Below are 15,947 nucleotides of genomic sequence, written 5' to 3'. Positions count from 1 at the left end.
ACCCGGTCCCACTCCTGATGGCACCCAGTACTTACTCATTTCTGTCTTTCCTTTTTGTCCCTTAACATTTCCTCTTAAAGTTAAAAAGTTCAAAGCAATGAAAACTAAGATTTCTTTTTGCTCTTGTTCAGTCTCCTGATTTCTCTTCCCAGACACAGCTCTGGTTACAGGGTTTTCCTGTGTCCTTATAGAGATGTTCTCCACAGGGGGTGCTCAGCTGCGGGGCCAGGGTGAGGTACGTCGCCCCAGGAGACCTTTAGCCACATCTCCAGACATTTTTGGTAGCCACAACTGAGGAAGGGGGTGCTGTAGGCATCTTATGGGTAGAAACCAGAGACACCGCTTAAAAATTCTACAATAGACAGAACAGCCTCTCATAACAAACAGTCACATTCCTACACTGTGCCCACACATCCCTACGCTGCCCACAACCACGCCGAGGCGGAGAGACCCATTCCCTGCGTAGCTAAGCAACCCGTACGTGCCCTTTCCCTGGCACGGGGCAGCTCCACCCCACACCACTGCTCCGTGTTGCCTTTACGTTTCTGGATCTCTGAAGCTAAGCAGGGTCAGGCCTGGTTAGTACTTGGATGAGAGACCGCCTGGGAATACCGGGTGCTGTAGGCTTTGTCTGCAGCCATAGCACCCTGAACGCTCCCACTCTCTTCTGCCTTTACATTTTAAAACAACACAGCAGGTGTGTCTGAGCTGGGGTCACAGGTGGCTTTAATGCCTGATTCCTAAAGCCCTTCCACCAAAATTGGGCAACAGGGTGGCGTGGCGGGGCCATCTTCTACGGCCCAGTGCCTCCTGGTTTTGCATGGTGGCATGACTAAGTCTGTCTCTGATTCGTGTGGCTTTTCTTCTCCACAGTTTCCACACCTCCCCACACTGCCGTGGAATCCTGAAACCCACCACGGGGGTCGGAGCTCCTGCCAGCAATGGAATCTCTGTGTAGCTGCCCCTTTGCCAAGTCCTTGATTGGAACAAGACGCGCTGGCCCCTTCTCCCTGCATAACTGAAGCTTTGGGCCAGTGCCTTCTAGTCTTATCTTAATCAAATTTGACACTGAAATGCCAGTGGAGGGGAGGAGTGTGCTGGTTCGGCGGCTCCCTTCCCATGTATGCTCCACTTTGGCTGGATTTGGCTTCATCCAGCCATGAGGGACGGTCTCGCGTTAATGCACTTCCTTCCACCAGAGAGCAGGCAGCCAAATGGGCAACACTCTGAATGAAGGCGGGGCCAAGACTTGAAGAAGATAGTGTAGCTGATTTCTCCTAAATGTGACCCATTCTTTGGGCTTTGCATCGTAGGGATCACGGCTGAGCACAAGATGTATATAGCCCAGCCTGGTGGCTTCAGATGGAAGAGGAAGGCGTTGCAAGACTGCTCACTCTCATGCCCATCCCATTTGTTCTTTCTCACCAGGTCTTCCTAATTATACACCATGCACCCCTGGTGAACTCGTTAGCTGAAGTCATTCTGAATGGAGATCTGTCTGAGATGTACGCTAAGACTGAGCAGGATGTTCAGAGAAGTTGTGTAAGTCGCCAGCACTGGGCCTGTTTCTCCTCTTGATCAGAAACCATGGCTTATTTTGTTATGTGTCTGTTTCTCTAAAACCAGAAGCCAACATTCTGCTTATACGGCAGTGATGGTGTACACGTGGTCTGGGATTCAGGGAAGCTCTTCAGAATCTTAAAATGGGTTCCCAGGAAAATCTGGGCTCAGGTTAAGCATGGATTTGAATGATCCACTGTATGTTATTGAACGTGGAGTGTATGGCAATGAACCTTACGTTTCACTTCTGTGAGGCACTGTTATTGGGAAAGAATGAAATAATACCTTACCGAAGGTACATATACCGTAAAGGCAAAATACGTGTTTCAATGATGTAGGCCCCATGTGAGAGCAGTAGGGAGTGGTGGTGACTGTGGCAAACGGGAAAGTACATGGTCCTTTGTGAGCAGGTGCTGTTCCACACCAGCTTGCAGTTGTTTTGCAGGACTATGAATATATTATTGCCAGGTTTCCCTAGAAGGTGGAAATCTGCATCCTGATGCAAAATCTCCCAAGTTCTCATAGATCCGTGGCCCAGTGCAGAGTGTTTGTCCATGATTGTTCATTCTGTACTGCACTGAGGAAAACACTTCTCCCAAGGCTTTCCCAGTTTGGCCTCTGTCTCGTGCCTATATTTTCCTCTTGGCCTGCTCAGAAGAACTGCGCTCCAGGTCACCTGAGTACTGATCCTGCTTTCCCCTCCCTCTGCGTGCCCTGTGTTTCTACCTACCTGCCTGCACTCTTACGTACCCAGAGTCTGGAGACCCTTGCTTATGGCTCCCTACTGTCAGAGATCTTACCTGCTCTGAGTGGCTGTGGCAGGTATCTCCTCTGTCATTGTACCTGTTGCAGCCTGGCTGGGCACCCGCGTCTGCGATGAGCACAGTGTTTTACAGGGCATCTTACAAGGGCTCTGTCTTGGCAGCCAAGTTCTTGGCCAGTGCCTACATAGGTAAAGGGCTGGGCCTGCCCTTGGGCAGTCAGCTATGTCCCTCTCAGGTGGAATGTGATCCTATGGCAGGACAGGTCCGAAGTGCACTGGGCACAATGACAAGAGTCCCATCCTTCTAGTTGTCTGGCGTCCAGTGGGCTGGCCAGCCTGTTTCACTGGTTAAGGGAGCATATTAGAGCTTCTGAGAAGGTTCCCAGAAACCTCTGTCCTCATTGGGGGTGGCATTATTTCAACTGGATTGAATGGGCCTTTTCATAGCCCCTGCTGTCCCAGCACCCCCCCTTTTTTTTTTAAGATTTATTTTTATTTATTTATGCATACAAGAACTGGGGTGTTGGCCAGAGGTCGGGTGGTGAGAGGATTCACCAGACACAGAGTAGGGAGCAGAACAGGCGGATCTACTGAAACACACTGCCGAGGGGAACAGCAGGGAGACGGGAGAGGTCTGCTGCGCTCTGTGGGTCAGCTCCCTGGCTGGGTATCGAACTTAGGGCACAGTGGCTGGTGATAGCTTGATAGCACTGAGACTTTGGTCCCGGTGCCACCAGGGAGGCCCCTGGCCCAGCCCTTTTTTAGATTCCTTCGGTAAGTGTTTATTAAGCCTTTTATTTAAGTCAGGCGTCGTGCTGGTTCTGAGGATGTACAGAATTCTGAACAGTGTCTTTCACCTTGGAGCTTGTCCAGTGGGAGAGACAGACGTCTGTCAAATACACAAATGGACTGTCTCAGGTCCTCTGAGTGCTCCAGAGGGAAGGAGTAGTTTGGTGAGGGGACTCACCCGATAGGTGACTGGGGGTGACAAGAGTGGAGCTGGGAAGACCCCCTCTTGGGCCCCACCATGGCAGCAGTGGCCTAGCAGATGTAGAGCTGATTTGCTCTCTTACAGAGCTGTAGATAACTTCTTTGTAACTTTCTTAAACCAGCTTTTGCTGAAGGAATGTAGCTAAGGCAGCGCCAAGACTCTCCAGGTGAGAGCTGCTGAGACCCCGCAGCCTACAGGTCACTTTGAGTGTGTAGTTCCATCCTATGAGAAGCAGAGTGAGCAGGCCCGACTTGGGAGGGCTGCTGGTGAGGATGGGAAGGAAATACATCTGAGGTGCCCACGGAGCACCTGGCATGCTACAGGCTGGCCCTCAAGCTGTTTAGGTTTGGGCTTCTCCGTGTTTGCAAGAAAATTTTATGAATGACCAACTTTTTTTTTTTAAAAGAGGCAAGCTTTATTTATTTGTTTATTTATTTATTTATTTATTATTTATTTATACATACAAGCACTGGGTACAGTCAGAGGCGCGGGAGGGTGAGAGAATTCACCAGAGCCAGAGCGGGGAGCAGAGCAGGCAGAAGGACCGAAGGACACTGCTGAGGGGAGCAGCGGGCGGCAGGAGAGGTCTGCGCGCCATGTGGGACCCTCCTCCGGTGGCCGGGGAGCAGCCGGGGATCGAACCGGCGCTGCAGAGGATGCGGGCAGCTACGCAACCCAGCGCTCAACTGCTGCGCCACCGGGGAGGCCCTGAATGACCAACTTTAAAGTTTAGCAAGTTTCACATAAAATTGCACTTTTGGGGATTGTCTTGAACAGTCAGACAAAGTGGTCACCATCATGCATAGACAGGAAGTCTCTCAGAGTCCTCCTCCCAACACACACACACCATACAGCAAACATCCCCGTTCCCACCCAGCCTCTGCTGACTTGGATGCCATTTACATGATCCTGCTGTCACGTGATTTCAGACCCCAGGCCTCACAGGTCCATCTTACAGGTCCTCCTGTAAGACATTTGCTGCTGATGTCCGGCTTGGTGCCAGGAGATGCCCCCAGGAGCCTGGAGCTTGCCTGCTTTTCATTGAAATTGATTGGCGTGTTGTTGCAAGAAATCATCGCAATCCCTGCGCCCTTTCCCTGGTTGGCCCCACGGTAACATCCTGCAAACCTAGCACAGTATCACACGCAGGAAACTGACAGCCGAGTTTGCAGTTTGAGCAAAAACAAATAGCAGTTACTGGCCACCTCTCAGCTTAGGCTGCCCACGTCAGTCAGCAGAGCCTCTCATCAGAGGAGTGTGGGGGGATCTGTTCTTTGGCCTCCCCTGGGATGCATTCCTGCCTCCCTCGTTGTAAACACACAGACAACCTTTGGGACCCAGGGACTGGCAGTGGCAGGTGCCTGAGCTGGAAGGCAGGCTCCCTTGAGTGTGGAGGGAATGCCAGCCCCGGTGAGAGTGTCCTCTCTACTTCCGGTTCTTGCCTTCCGCCGCAGCCACTCCCAGCTCTTCCTGTGACGACCAGTCGAGATTTGGGAAAGTGGAGGTGAGCCTCCCCCGCCCCGCTGGCAGCGGTCCTGGGAAGGCTCACCTTCCTTCCCTCTGAGCAAGCGCAGTCTCCTATTATTTCCTGCCTAACTCGGATGTGGTTTGATCATACTTGTTTTAAGTTTCTTGGTCTTTTTTAACCTACTTTCTCCTTCCCGTAATTTGTAGATAAGTTACTGGTATTGCTTCATTTTTACCAGCAGACCTTTCACAAAACCAAACCAAAATTGAAGAGAGAAGCAGAGGGGAGAGCAGGGTTATTTGAAAAGACTGTAATTTAGGGTTAAATTTAAAACACATCAGCATGGTTAGATAAATGTCTAATTGAAATTCATCTGTGCATTAAAATCATATGGTTCTACTAAGGGGTGATTCCTGCTATAATTCTAATGCAGAGCAGACAGTGTTTCTCGTCGGGAGAAGAGAGTAAGGCAGCACTGATTGTGAAACTGCTGACATCTCATTTTTGCAGAACGAACATGTGGATGAGACTAATCTAATGCTACACCTGTGATAGGCATCATTACCTGTGGGTTCCTTATTTATTTACTTATTTTTGTAAGGAATTTTTTCATCCTGGGTTTCTGTGGAATAGTTTCCTTAGCTTTTGAATTCCTTCATCCACTTCCTCGGCAGAGATGTGGTGGTGTGGAGGGAAGACACCTCCCTCGCCCTCCTGGGCCTCCCGTCCCCCGCGAGGACAGCGGGCTATGTCCTGGAGACGCCGGCATGGCCTGTGCCCTCACAGGGCCTGCTTGGGGAGTACTCGCTGCAGGACTGGATGACTCAGTGGGGAGCTGGGGGGGTGGGTCTCAGGGAACACAGTAGCTTCAGTGCTTGCTCCTCACACGCCGCCTTCTCTTTGCTCAGTGGCAGATTTTGGGGAAGGGGTGTTTGAGTAGGCTGCGCTGGGTACCATGCCACAGCAGCGCTAGGGGCCTGGTGGAGCGGGCGCCTAGTGGAGCAGGTGGGTGGCTCCATGCTCCTCACCCCAGGGCAGGGCACTTTCCCCGCTCCAATGAGATTCGCAAACATGGATTTGAGAAGAGGAGTAAACGCAGTGTAAAGTGCTTTTTCCAAAGTGTAACACACAGCAAGTCCTCAATATTAGGTGATGCTCCGGGAAATCAAGAAGGGTGAGCACACACCTAAAACACTAGTTGCTCAGTGTTCTTTGCATGACCCCTGTCTTTCCCAGGAGCCAGACCCCGCAAAGAGCACCCCACCAGCACATGGCACGTGGGCCATGGCTGAGACAGTAGCAGCCTGGAGTCTTAGCTGCGTGCTGGCAGGATCGAGTGTTCCTAATTGGCATGGGTCCCCCGCTCGCTGCTGTAGGCCGTCTTCCCAGCTGGGCTGGAGTCAGGCAGCCCAGCTTCTCCTCATGGGAGGCTGGGGGCTGCACATGGGCTAGAAAAGGGCCCCTTCATTCACTTCCTTCCCAGGCATCCCACTGATGTAAAGGCAGTGGCCAGGGTGGCAGTGGGTGGTCATTTATCCCCTGACTGAGGACAGCGAATGTAGCGGTGGGTGTAACTCCCGTCCCAGGAGACGGTTAGCAGGTGTCCCTAGTGCTGAAGTCTCGCTGACCTGAGGTTGAGACCCTCCTGGTAGCCTCCAATGAGGCACAGAGACAGATTCTCAAATACTTCATGAATAAAGAGAAGAGAAGACAACATTCAAGGGCTTTATTCCCTCAAATCATAATGTTCCAGTGACACTGGAGCTATGGGTGGGCCATTCCCCGTGGGAGCAGTGGCCGTGTCCTGAGCACCTCCTGCCTGCAGGCCTGGCTGCCCACTCACTAACCCCTCCACCCCAAGTATTTCTGGGGCACCCGCACATTCGAGGAGGCACTGTTGGCCGCGGCGAATGTAGGGTAAACAAGGCAGATGAGGCCCCTGGCCTGACATCCTGGTAGGGGAGACAGACGGTGCACCAGCACATCCCCACGGGTTCCACATTCGGATGTGGGAAGTACTAGCAGCTTTGGGAGATGATGGTGGAGTGCAGTTCCCCCAGGAGCTGACACTGGCCCTGAGGACTGAAGGATAAGGAGCTAACCCTACTGAGAGTTGGGGCCAGGGCGTGGAAACGGCAGCGTCAGAGCCCCAGCTGGGCGTGGCTGACTGGCTGGCATCTTAAGAACGACCAGTTTATAAGAAATGCACTGGGTGACTGGAAGAGGAAGCCACTTTTCATTGTGTGGAAGGGGGACATGCCTGTCCATCTCCTCTAGCCCCTCGTTTTAGGCTCATAAAACCCAAAGAGGAAGGTGGGATCCTTGTCACATTCTCTGCATGAAGAGCCAGTACTTAACAGAGGTGACCAGACCGTTGTCACCCAGTTGTGGGGGATTGCAGGTGCCCAGACCCCTTGCTGTTTCTGTCATGCCCTGTGTCACCACCCGTGATGACAGTCCCTTCCATTATAGCATCAGATGGAGGGGGTGTGTCATGTTTTAGACTAAAGTTTCACGTAACCAGGAAACATGGAGTGTCGTGGTTGAATGAAAGCATCTGAGATGATTAATTTTGCACAAGTGTTGGACATGCCTCCTTGATCATAAGGAGCTTGCAGTTAATTCATCCCACAAGCATTTATTGGCTCTTGATTGGATGCCAGACACGGCATAGAGGGGACAAGTCAGATTTGACAGGGACAGCTGTCTTCCCTGGGAGAGAGAAAGCCAGGAGAGGAGGCTGGCTTCCCACTACCTCGCGACCCCCGGAGGTTGCTTTCTCAGAGGTCACAGCGCTGTCTCAAGGTCACTTGCTGTTTCTTGAAGCAGGAGAGCTGAGCCGTGGGCGGGGCTGCTCCTCTGTGCCAGCTGTCCCAGCACTAGATGAATGGACGTTTCTCGCTCGTGCCCCGGCAGCCACAGCACTCCCTGTAATCGGCCCCCACAGAGAAGCGTACCACGCTCCTCTCGTTAATGGAGGTGGACTGTTACCTCTGTGTGTTCCCCCTCGATTGGTTTTATTTTCCCCGTTAAATCTGGCAGCGCTACCCGGTCACCTCCCTGATGTGGTTGGGATCGCGCATTCAGGCTGCGTGTTTGGACGCCGGTTCAGCAGCCCCTCGTTACTCAGGGTTTGGCGTGTCGCACACGCACCCATACATCACCCCAAAGTCTTGTGCTGGTGTTTGTTCGCTGATCGCTCTGGACTCAGCTGGTGTTTGTTCGCTCTGCTGCAGTCATCAGCCCCGCAGCTGGTCACGCAGCCCCAAGCCATATGCTTGGTTACGGATGGTCTCGATCTGTGACATTTCAGGTTCTGAGTACATGAGACAAAAATGGAGGAGACTCTTTACACTGCGGCTATAATCGTTGTCAGTCAGGCCGAGGACCCCTGAATGAGTGATGTGTAAAGAGTCCCGAGCGCTGGCTCCTCAGGGCTCCTGCTTCTCTGGTTTGTGTGACGAAGCCAGTTCTGCATTGGGGGGCTCAGATGGTTGAGCGTGGGGTCCTTGGAACTGGGTTTGCTGGGTTCAAATCCTAGCTGTGCCACTCTCCACTGGGTGACAGTGGGCCAGCGCTGGCCCTCGTTCCCTTCCCCCACCTGTCATTCAGAGGGTAAAGTGAGACCGTACAGGCCACGCTCAGAGCAGGCGGGGCACCCGCCATGTGCTGCGTGTTTGTGGTGGTTGTTGTTGGCTAGAAAAAAGGACCAAGAAGTCTGCTGCCTCTTGGCACCTCACAGTTGCCCTGGGAGGCAAGTGCCAGCTGAGGCCCATTTGATACACAGGGCAAGGGTGGGGAGCTGTGCAGCTGGGACTCGGGCTGGGCATGGGCAGTGTCCACGTGGGTCCCCCTGGCCCTGCTCTCCTACCCCCAGTCCCAGTCCCACAGCCAGAGGTTGCGAAGGCTGGCCAGGGGCCAGTGACCTATTGGCCAGGTCGAAGGTGAATAAACACTTCTCGAGTGCCCCTTTGAGACAGGCACTGTGCCAGGGTTTTTCGTACAGGGCTCATTTTATCTTCCATTGTCCCTTTTGTACGGAAGAGGGTTCCATCGCCCCTGTTTTGCAGATGAGAAGCGGAGGCTCTGCTGGCGAGGAGCTCTCGGCCAGTAAGTGGATCTGATTGCTGGGCTCAGGCCTGCGTGTGTTGGCATGTTTTCTCTCCTCAGCATGGCCTGCTTCTTGCTTAGGGGGAAAGCCCGCCTAGTTCTCAAATCCCTGAGCCAAAGAGTTCCAAAGGTGAGCCATCAGGCCTGGCAGGACCTAGAAGGTGTGATTTCTTAGCCCGACCTTTGAGGCTCCTCCCACAGACCCCGATGAATCCTGAGTCCAGGTCGCCTGTCCTTTCTCTTACCTGCCCTCTCTGGCCACCAGCCTCTTTCTTGCTCCTTCCTGTCACAGCCAAGATTTCCAGACTGGCCTGCCCAGTGTCCCCATACCCTCTTTCCTGGTCACACACAGCCCCTGCTGTCCCCCACTCCACTGCGTCTCAGTGTAGGCAGAAGGAAACCCACCCGCCCACTAGGCTGTGTCTACCCGGTGCTAAGCAGGGGCCGTGAGCTTATAGGACCCTTCAGGAATACTGGCTGGAGAGGTCTGTCAGTGGGCCCAGCCCCACCCACCCTGCCCAGACTTGCTGTGTGCCTGCTGCCACCTGGGGAGCTGGCCAAGTACATTGTGTCCCAGACACCACCACTCTCAGCGGGCACACCTGCTCCAGATGACCCTGGGCTTACCAGCAATACAGGGTGAATGACCAGGGCGCTGAGCTGGCCTTCCTACCATTCTCTTCTCTTCCCGAGTGTTCTAGTAAACTCAAGTTAGCATTCAAGACTCTCCCCCGTCAGTCATTTCCTTCTCCATGAAGCCCCCCTGAGCTTCCCTCTCACCCCCAGCCCCTGCACACCTCCCACTACTTCTTCTGTGTCCCTGGTTCGGCCTAGTGTCCGCGTGCACATGGAACAGTGCATTGCCCATTCCCAGCTGGACCAGGACTATTCCACTCCCCAGGTTGTCCGATTTGCTCCCAGGTTATCTTTAGGGCTTTACAACAATCCATCAGATGTTACTGAAAATCTTTTAGAAAAATATTTTTTTTTAACTGAGAGATAACAAAGTGCATGAAAGTGCAACAGTCTTGGGTGTATTGCTTGATGGCTTTATGTGTGATTCAGGTCATTTTTTGGAAAACATTTTTGGCATCCATTTGATACACGTAGGAACTGAGTCCCAGAGGTAGAGGTGGTGAGCAGCGGAGCCTGAGCCCAACCAGGGTGAGCTAGGTAGGCCCCGAGCCCCAGCTCAGGCCGCCCCCCTCAGTCTGTAAACAACACCCCCTCTCCCTTCAGCTGATCACCATTCCGACTGTAAGAGGTACCTTTTTAAAGGTGCTGTGTTTTGGTTTTTTTCATTGTGGTGCAATACTCACACGTATATACACAATAGGGTGGGTTCACCACTTTTAAGTATACAGGTCAGTGGCATCAGGTACATTTTTTAAAGTTATTCTTTACATTGAGATGACACGGGCAATACTTTGTTGGGGTAAATCAGGTGATGACAAAGAAGCTGCTAGGGTAGAAAGTGAAAGTGCCCCCAACCTCAGTGTCTTCCTCCAAAGGAGCTGCTGTTTTCAGTTTTGTGTCCTTCCAAGCCTTGTTCATGTACAGCCTGTACTTGAACAGGTTTGGTTTTCAGTTGATGGTTTTGGTTTTTAACCATAAATGGAGTCCTTGATTCTTTGATGTGTTGCAGCTATGTGTAGCCCGTGCCCAGGTCTTTCTAAGGGGGTAGAGGACGTTTTGTTGCCACCTGTGACTTGCGTCGCCCTGGCATGTTTCTATCCTTCACCCTCACCCCTTGCTCCTGATCCCTCTTGCTGTTCTTGCAGAGTCTGCTCTTAGATCCTGCAGCCCCTGAAAGGCTTTGATTATGAATCACCCATGGCGAGTCACCTTCTCAAGTATTTAACTTGTAAGCAAGGACCAAAGTCTTAGATTACGAGGCGAAGGCTGGTGGGAAGTTGACTTGAACAAGCAGTCCAGGCAGATCTTTGCAGAGCACTTAACCACTCGGGCCTTCCTGAAATCACATTGGTGGCCTTCAGCTGGCCCTGACCTGAAAAGCCAGGTAAATGTCCAGTCACAGAGCCCTAGGCTCTCCTCCTACACCCCCTACTTGGGTACCTGGCAGAATTACTGCAGTCAGCAGGGTGGAACCCATCTCCATGCTCCTCCTTCAGCCCAGGCTCTGGGTCCCTGGGACATGCGCCCCTGGCAAAACCCCTCTGTGGCCTTTGGGGAATGTGGACCTTATTTTAGAATGCTTCCCTCTGAGGCATGAGCGGTGTGTTTTCATTACCCACAGGCCTTCTGGTTTTTGACTCTGAAGTGGGCTTTTCCCATTTCTTTTGGTTCCTTTCATTGAGGCTATGCTGTTGTGCTAAGTTCAGCCCTCAGGGCGGTGAGCTTCTGGGGGGCTGGGGAGGAGGGTCTCTCTGTTTGCATTGGGGCAGGCCTGCAACCATGGATTGACTGGCAGCAGCCTCAGGGCCCTGCTCCTGGGGGCTTTCTGCCTGGACCAGCCTGGGTTGTCTTGTAACACAGGAGATTCTCCCGAGATGGCAGCCAGAAGGGTCTTGACAGCACCGGCAGGAATGATCACGAATCTCTGCCTTCATTTCCCAGCCAAGCCCTGTCAGCTTCTCAACAGTGGAAGTTTGATGTTAGTATTAATAAAAAAAGGTCAGATTTTTTAAAACATAGAAGAAAGGGACAAATGAAATCCAAAACTCTGATGTTTGATGACCCTTGTTGAGTTTTTAAAAATTTAACAGGCACATATGATTTGAAATTTCAAACTAAGCAGGAAGAAAAATATCAAAATATGAGAAACTTTCAGTGTGCTGGTGCGGGCACGCAGACAGAGCCACCCGCCTTCCCCAGCGGGAGGTGCTAACTAGTCTCCTGCAGTTTCCAGGCAGAGTGTGTCTGGCCCTGCCAGGGAGCCTTTGGGAAGCTTTCCCAGGGCCCTGCTGTGCTTCTAGTCTCCCTGGTCCTGCTTCTGTCTCAGCACCTCCAGGCCTAAGACGCCTTGGGTCTTCTCACGGTCTAGATCCCCAAGCTCTGGCAGACCTTCGCTGCTGACCTCCCCCTGGATGGACATTTAGGTTATTTCCAGCTGTTGACTGGGTGGTTGCATTTCAAAGGTTTGAAATTTCCCCAGTAAGCTTGTTTCCCTCCTCCTCGCCGCTCCCCTCCCCCTGCAACACCTGATCAAGAAAAGTGGGTCCCTTTGGAAAGTTCTGAAATTCGTTTTTACAGTTGATTTTTTTTTTTTAATGGATTTCATCCCATACATAGACAGTGGGAACTTATTAAAGAAACTTCACTGGGAAAGTGACATTTCAGTATATGCTTTGGGAAGGTGGGTCAGACATCTGTGTGCTGATTGGCAGTGGCAAGGCTGAGCTTTCTCTCATAATGAGGCTGGATGTGAGAAAGATTGTGGGAACTTGAACAATGTGGAGCCCAGAACAGTAGGGGTAAGGGAACCTCCAAGATGCCGATTCTGACCCTTACGGGGCAGTAGATGGTTTAATGCAATGTTCAAGGGCATTGAGGCCTCAAGTGGGCTGGTGCGGCCAAGTGGGCTAGTACTGTTGTGTCAGGGCTTACTATACTGCCAAGCTCTGAAAGAACTTTATTTCCATGGGTCTGTCTAGGTCCAGGGGCCTGAAATTATTTGCTTCACATTTAGACAAGGCATCTGAGGCTCAGAGAGGCCCCATCACCCCTATAGGGTTCATGTGGGGTTCACCAGACCAGGCCCAGACCCCAAGCTTGGTTCCACTTCCCTTCTGCAGGGTCTTTATAGTCGTTCTGTACCTCTGAGTCCAGAGGGAGCGCAGCTACGCCATCGCGGTGGGGTGGGGGGTTGGGGGGAAGGGTGGGGATCATCCGCTCATGGCTGCTAACTGTGTGGTGCTTTCCTCCATGTCTCAGGCAGTTTTCCTGTGTGGGGGCCTGGATGACTGTGTGTCCTGCCCCATGACTGGGAGTGAGTGGTGATGGGAGGAAGCAGCCACTTCATTTTGGGGCCTTAACTTCTCAGTTAGCATCCCTCAAGGGGAAGATGGGGGTTCAGCACATTGCGCCCTCGGGGGCCTCTGACGACTGCGTCTGTCTGTGGCGCACAGCACAGTGCGTGCGCCCTGCGCTGGGCTCTTGCTCATTGGCATCAATAATGAGCATCTGGCTTTCCTGGACAACAGAAGCGTGTCTCAATTTATCTGTCATTTTCGTGGGTGACTAATCCAAAGGTACATAAAAATTAATGTTTGGATTTGGGTGCTAACTTAGTTTTCAATTAGATTTTGTTTTGAGCATTATTGAAATTAATCTCTGTTCCTTGAGAACATTCCACTTACTGGCAAGATAGGGTGGCCCCCAGAACGCAATTGGTGGCTATTTGGGATAAATTCAGGAGATGGATAATTCCTATCAATCAAGATCATAGCGAAGTTTACTTTTTTTTTTCTTTTAATGGCAAAACCATATCTGAATATCTACGCTCTGGAAAGAAACACTTCTGTCGAATGCTGCCCCAAACAAATCAGTTTTCTTTTGTCTTTGTTCCTTTCTATACCTGGCCCGTTAGCATGTGTGTGCTGTTTAGGGTGCTGCTGGGCCTGAGCTCCTGGTGAAGCACTGTTAGTCTAGGAAGAGTTTGGACTGGGGGCTTGGACAAGCTTCGCTTCAGAGTCTGGTGTAGCTCAGTCGCTGTGTGAGACACTGGGCAAGTCACTTAACCCTTCTGAGCCTCTATCTTCTCATCAATATAGTGGGGCTGATGTCCCCTCGATCTCACCGGGAGCAAGGACTGAGATACAGCTGTGTTTCCACAGTGCAAGTCATGAACCAGTGGGGACTGAGGCCTTTTCATTTTTCTTCAAATCCTTCTGACTTTTTAGGGCAAAAACTCCTCCCTTTGGGCTGAGCTAACCTTTAAGTCATCACTGATACGTGATGACTCCTCTCCTAAAGAGAGCTAGCACTCAGCTACCTTCTGTGAACCTTGCTTTTTCTTTTCTGTTGTTTTTATAATAACAAGGAACCACTGGTATTTCATTTCCCAGGGTGATAGTTTCTTTTAAAAGGGATTTATTCAATTAGAAGTTAATGATAACACCAGACATACATTGTACAGATAGTACGTGAGTTTGTATCCCAGCTCTGCCACCTCCTGAGCTGTGTGACCTGGGGCATGTCGCTTAACGTTTCTCAGCCGGCTTTCCTTGTCTGTAGAACGACAAGGTGGCACCCACGCCGTCCCATGAGGTTGGTATCAAGAATGAGTGAGACAGTATAGTCAGACCCTTCAAACTGGTATCCTGCATATCCAAAGTGCCATCACCACGGTCGCCAGCCTGTGGCTAGCAGGGAGCTGGTGTTGGTAACGAGCAGCTTCTGACTTAGTGTGGTGGGCAGGGAATGGTCGCTGCTGGTGGCTTGAGTATTCCATAATGGCAATGTCAATAATGACAAATAATGTTAATAAAAACCATCGTAACACACTTGGAGATAGCTTTTGTCATGTAAGAAATGAACGTCTTAGGGCAGAAATTCTCGGGCACGTGGACCGGGTCTAGTGAGATTCTAGTGTTCAAATCTGTCTGTTTTCTTGCTTCGGCTCTCCTAGGCCAAGCCCAGCATTCGGTGCTTCATTAAACCCACCGAGACGCTGGAGCGCTCCCTCGAGATGAACAAGCAGAAGGGCAAGAGGCGGGTGCAAAAGAGACCCAACTACAAAAATGTTGGGGAGGAAGAAGATGAAGAGAAAGGGCCCACTGAGGATGCCCAGGAAGACGCCGAGAAGGCCAAAGGTACAGAGGGTGGTTCAAAAGGCATCAAGACAAGTGGGGAGAATGAAGGTGAGTGTACCTGTGAATGCCCCTGTCACCCTGCTGCGAGCCAGGCTGTCACTTGTGTCTCATCCTTCCAGTGGGGGCGTCTTTCACTGCTTACCCCAGTGTGCCTTACTCTGCGCTATCCAGCCGCTGGGAGACCACTGTAGGCAGAGCCAGTCCAGACTATTCCACACCCCTCACCTCCCCACACACACACACCTGCATTGGACGGGGAACCTGAACCAGGTTCTGTACTTTTAACCCTGTGCCTCAGTTTCCTTATCTGTAAAAAGAGGGTAAAGTATAGGATCTTCTTTGTTATTACAAGAATTAAGTGAATTAATATATGTAGTGTGTTCAGAGCAGTGTCTGGCCCGTATTCACTGCTGCTGTTATTATTATTATTTGCTGCTGTTGCCTTTATTATTATTATTGTCATCTTCATCACTAACACTGTTCTCATTGTTCCCGATAACCTAAATTATGAATTGTTACAGAAGTTATTATTTCCAGTGTTTTGTAGGAAAAAAAGGGGGTCATGTTGAGTGAAATTATATGTTTTCAGTAAGATTATTATTTTTGGATTGAATAATCAAATGTAATTTGCTTCTTACACTCAGATTTTTCACAGTCCTGTCTGTTCAGGGTGAGGTACACTTACGTGTGCGGCGTAAATGCTCAGTAAGCAGAATCGCTCCCCCCTCTTTTTTGCCCTTGTCAGGAATGATTCTGGTTTACTTTTCCACTGTCCTCTCATTTAGATGCTCAAACTTCAGTCTCTGCTCTGGGATTAACTAGGCGTGAACTGTCCAGTTCTGTGGGTCCTGGGCCCAACTCACAGCCACACAGATGGGGACTCTGGCCATGGCCCCAGGCCTTCAGGTTGGGGAGCTGAATGGGTCCAAGCAGGTGGGGCTGTGCTCGCTGGTGCCGAGCTCCCCCACACCTCCTGGTGCAGGCTCAGGTGTGGGGAACACTTCCTGCCAGGCGTCCTCCTGGCCCTGGGCTGGCAGGGCTGTTCCAAAGCCAGCTCCCCCTCACCTCTCCAACCTGGACATTGTGAGCACCCCAGTCTGGATCCTCTGAAGCTAGAAAATGGAGCCACTTACTAAACCAGGGACCGGACTCATCTGTTTTGGGGAGTTAGCAGTGAGTGTGCAGGCCGAACACTCACCCACTCCCAGCCCTCTCCCCCACCCTGCTCTGCTGGTCTTGGCAGCTCTCAGTGAGTGCCACGATTGCAGTTCAGTGCGTCCA

At 51.5% G+C, this 15,947-nt stretch overlaps 1 protein-coding gene across 2 annotated transcripts in view; it reads left to right on the top strand.

Annotated features, from left to right (window-relative positions):
- The window catches only part of CLEC16A (C-type lectin domain containing 16A), a gene marked incomplete at its 5' end in the record, with an annotated part of 180,168 nt that overhangs the window by 29,380 nt on the left and 134,841 nt on the right, over positions 1-15,947 (top strand). The window contains 2 exons of one of the 2 annotated variants that reach the window (XM_084249156.1): positions 1,429-1,542; positions 14,483-14,666. In XM_084249156.1, coding sequence (XP_084105282.1) covers positions 1,429-1,542; positions 14,483-14,666 — 298 coding nt within the window. Of the gene's footprint in view, positions 1-1,428; positions 1,543-14,482; positions 14,715-15,947 lie in introns of both variants that reach the window. The other variant, XM_084249155.1, reaches the window with a different exon arrangement.

Source organism: Talpa europaea (assembly GCF_964194135.1).
Source record: "Talpa europaea genome assembly, chromosome: 12".
In the NCBI taxonomy this organism is placed as follows: domain Eukaryota; kingdom Metazoa; phylum Chordata; class Mammalia; order Eulipotyphla; family Talpidae; genus Talpa; species Talpa europaea.
The sequence above is the reverse complement of the archived record's forward strand: the minus strand, read 5'-3'. Positions and strand labels throughout refer to the sequence as shown.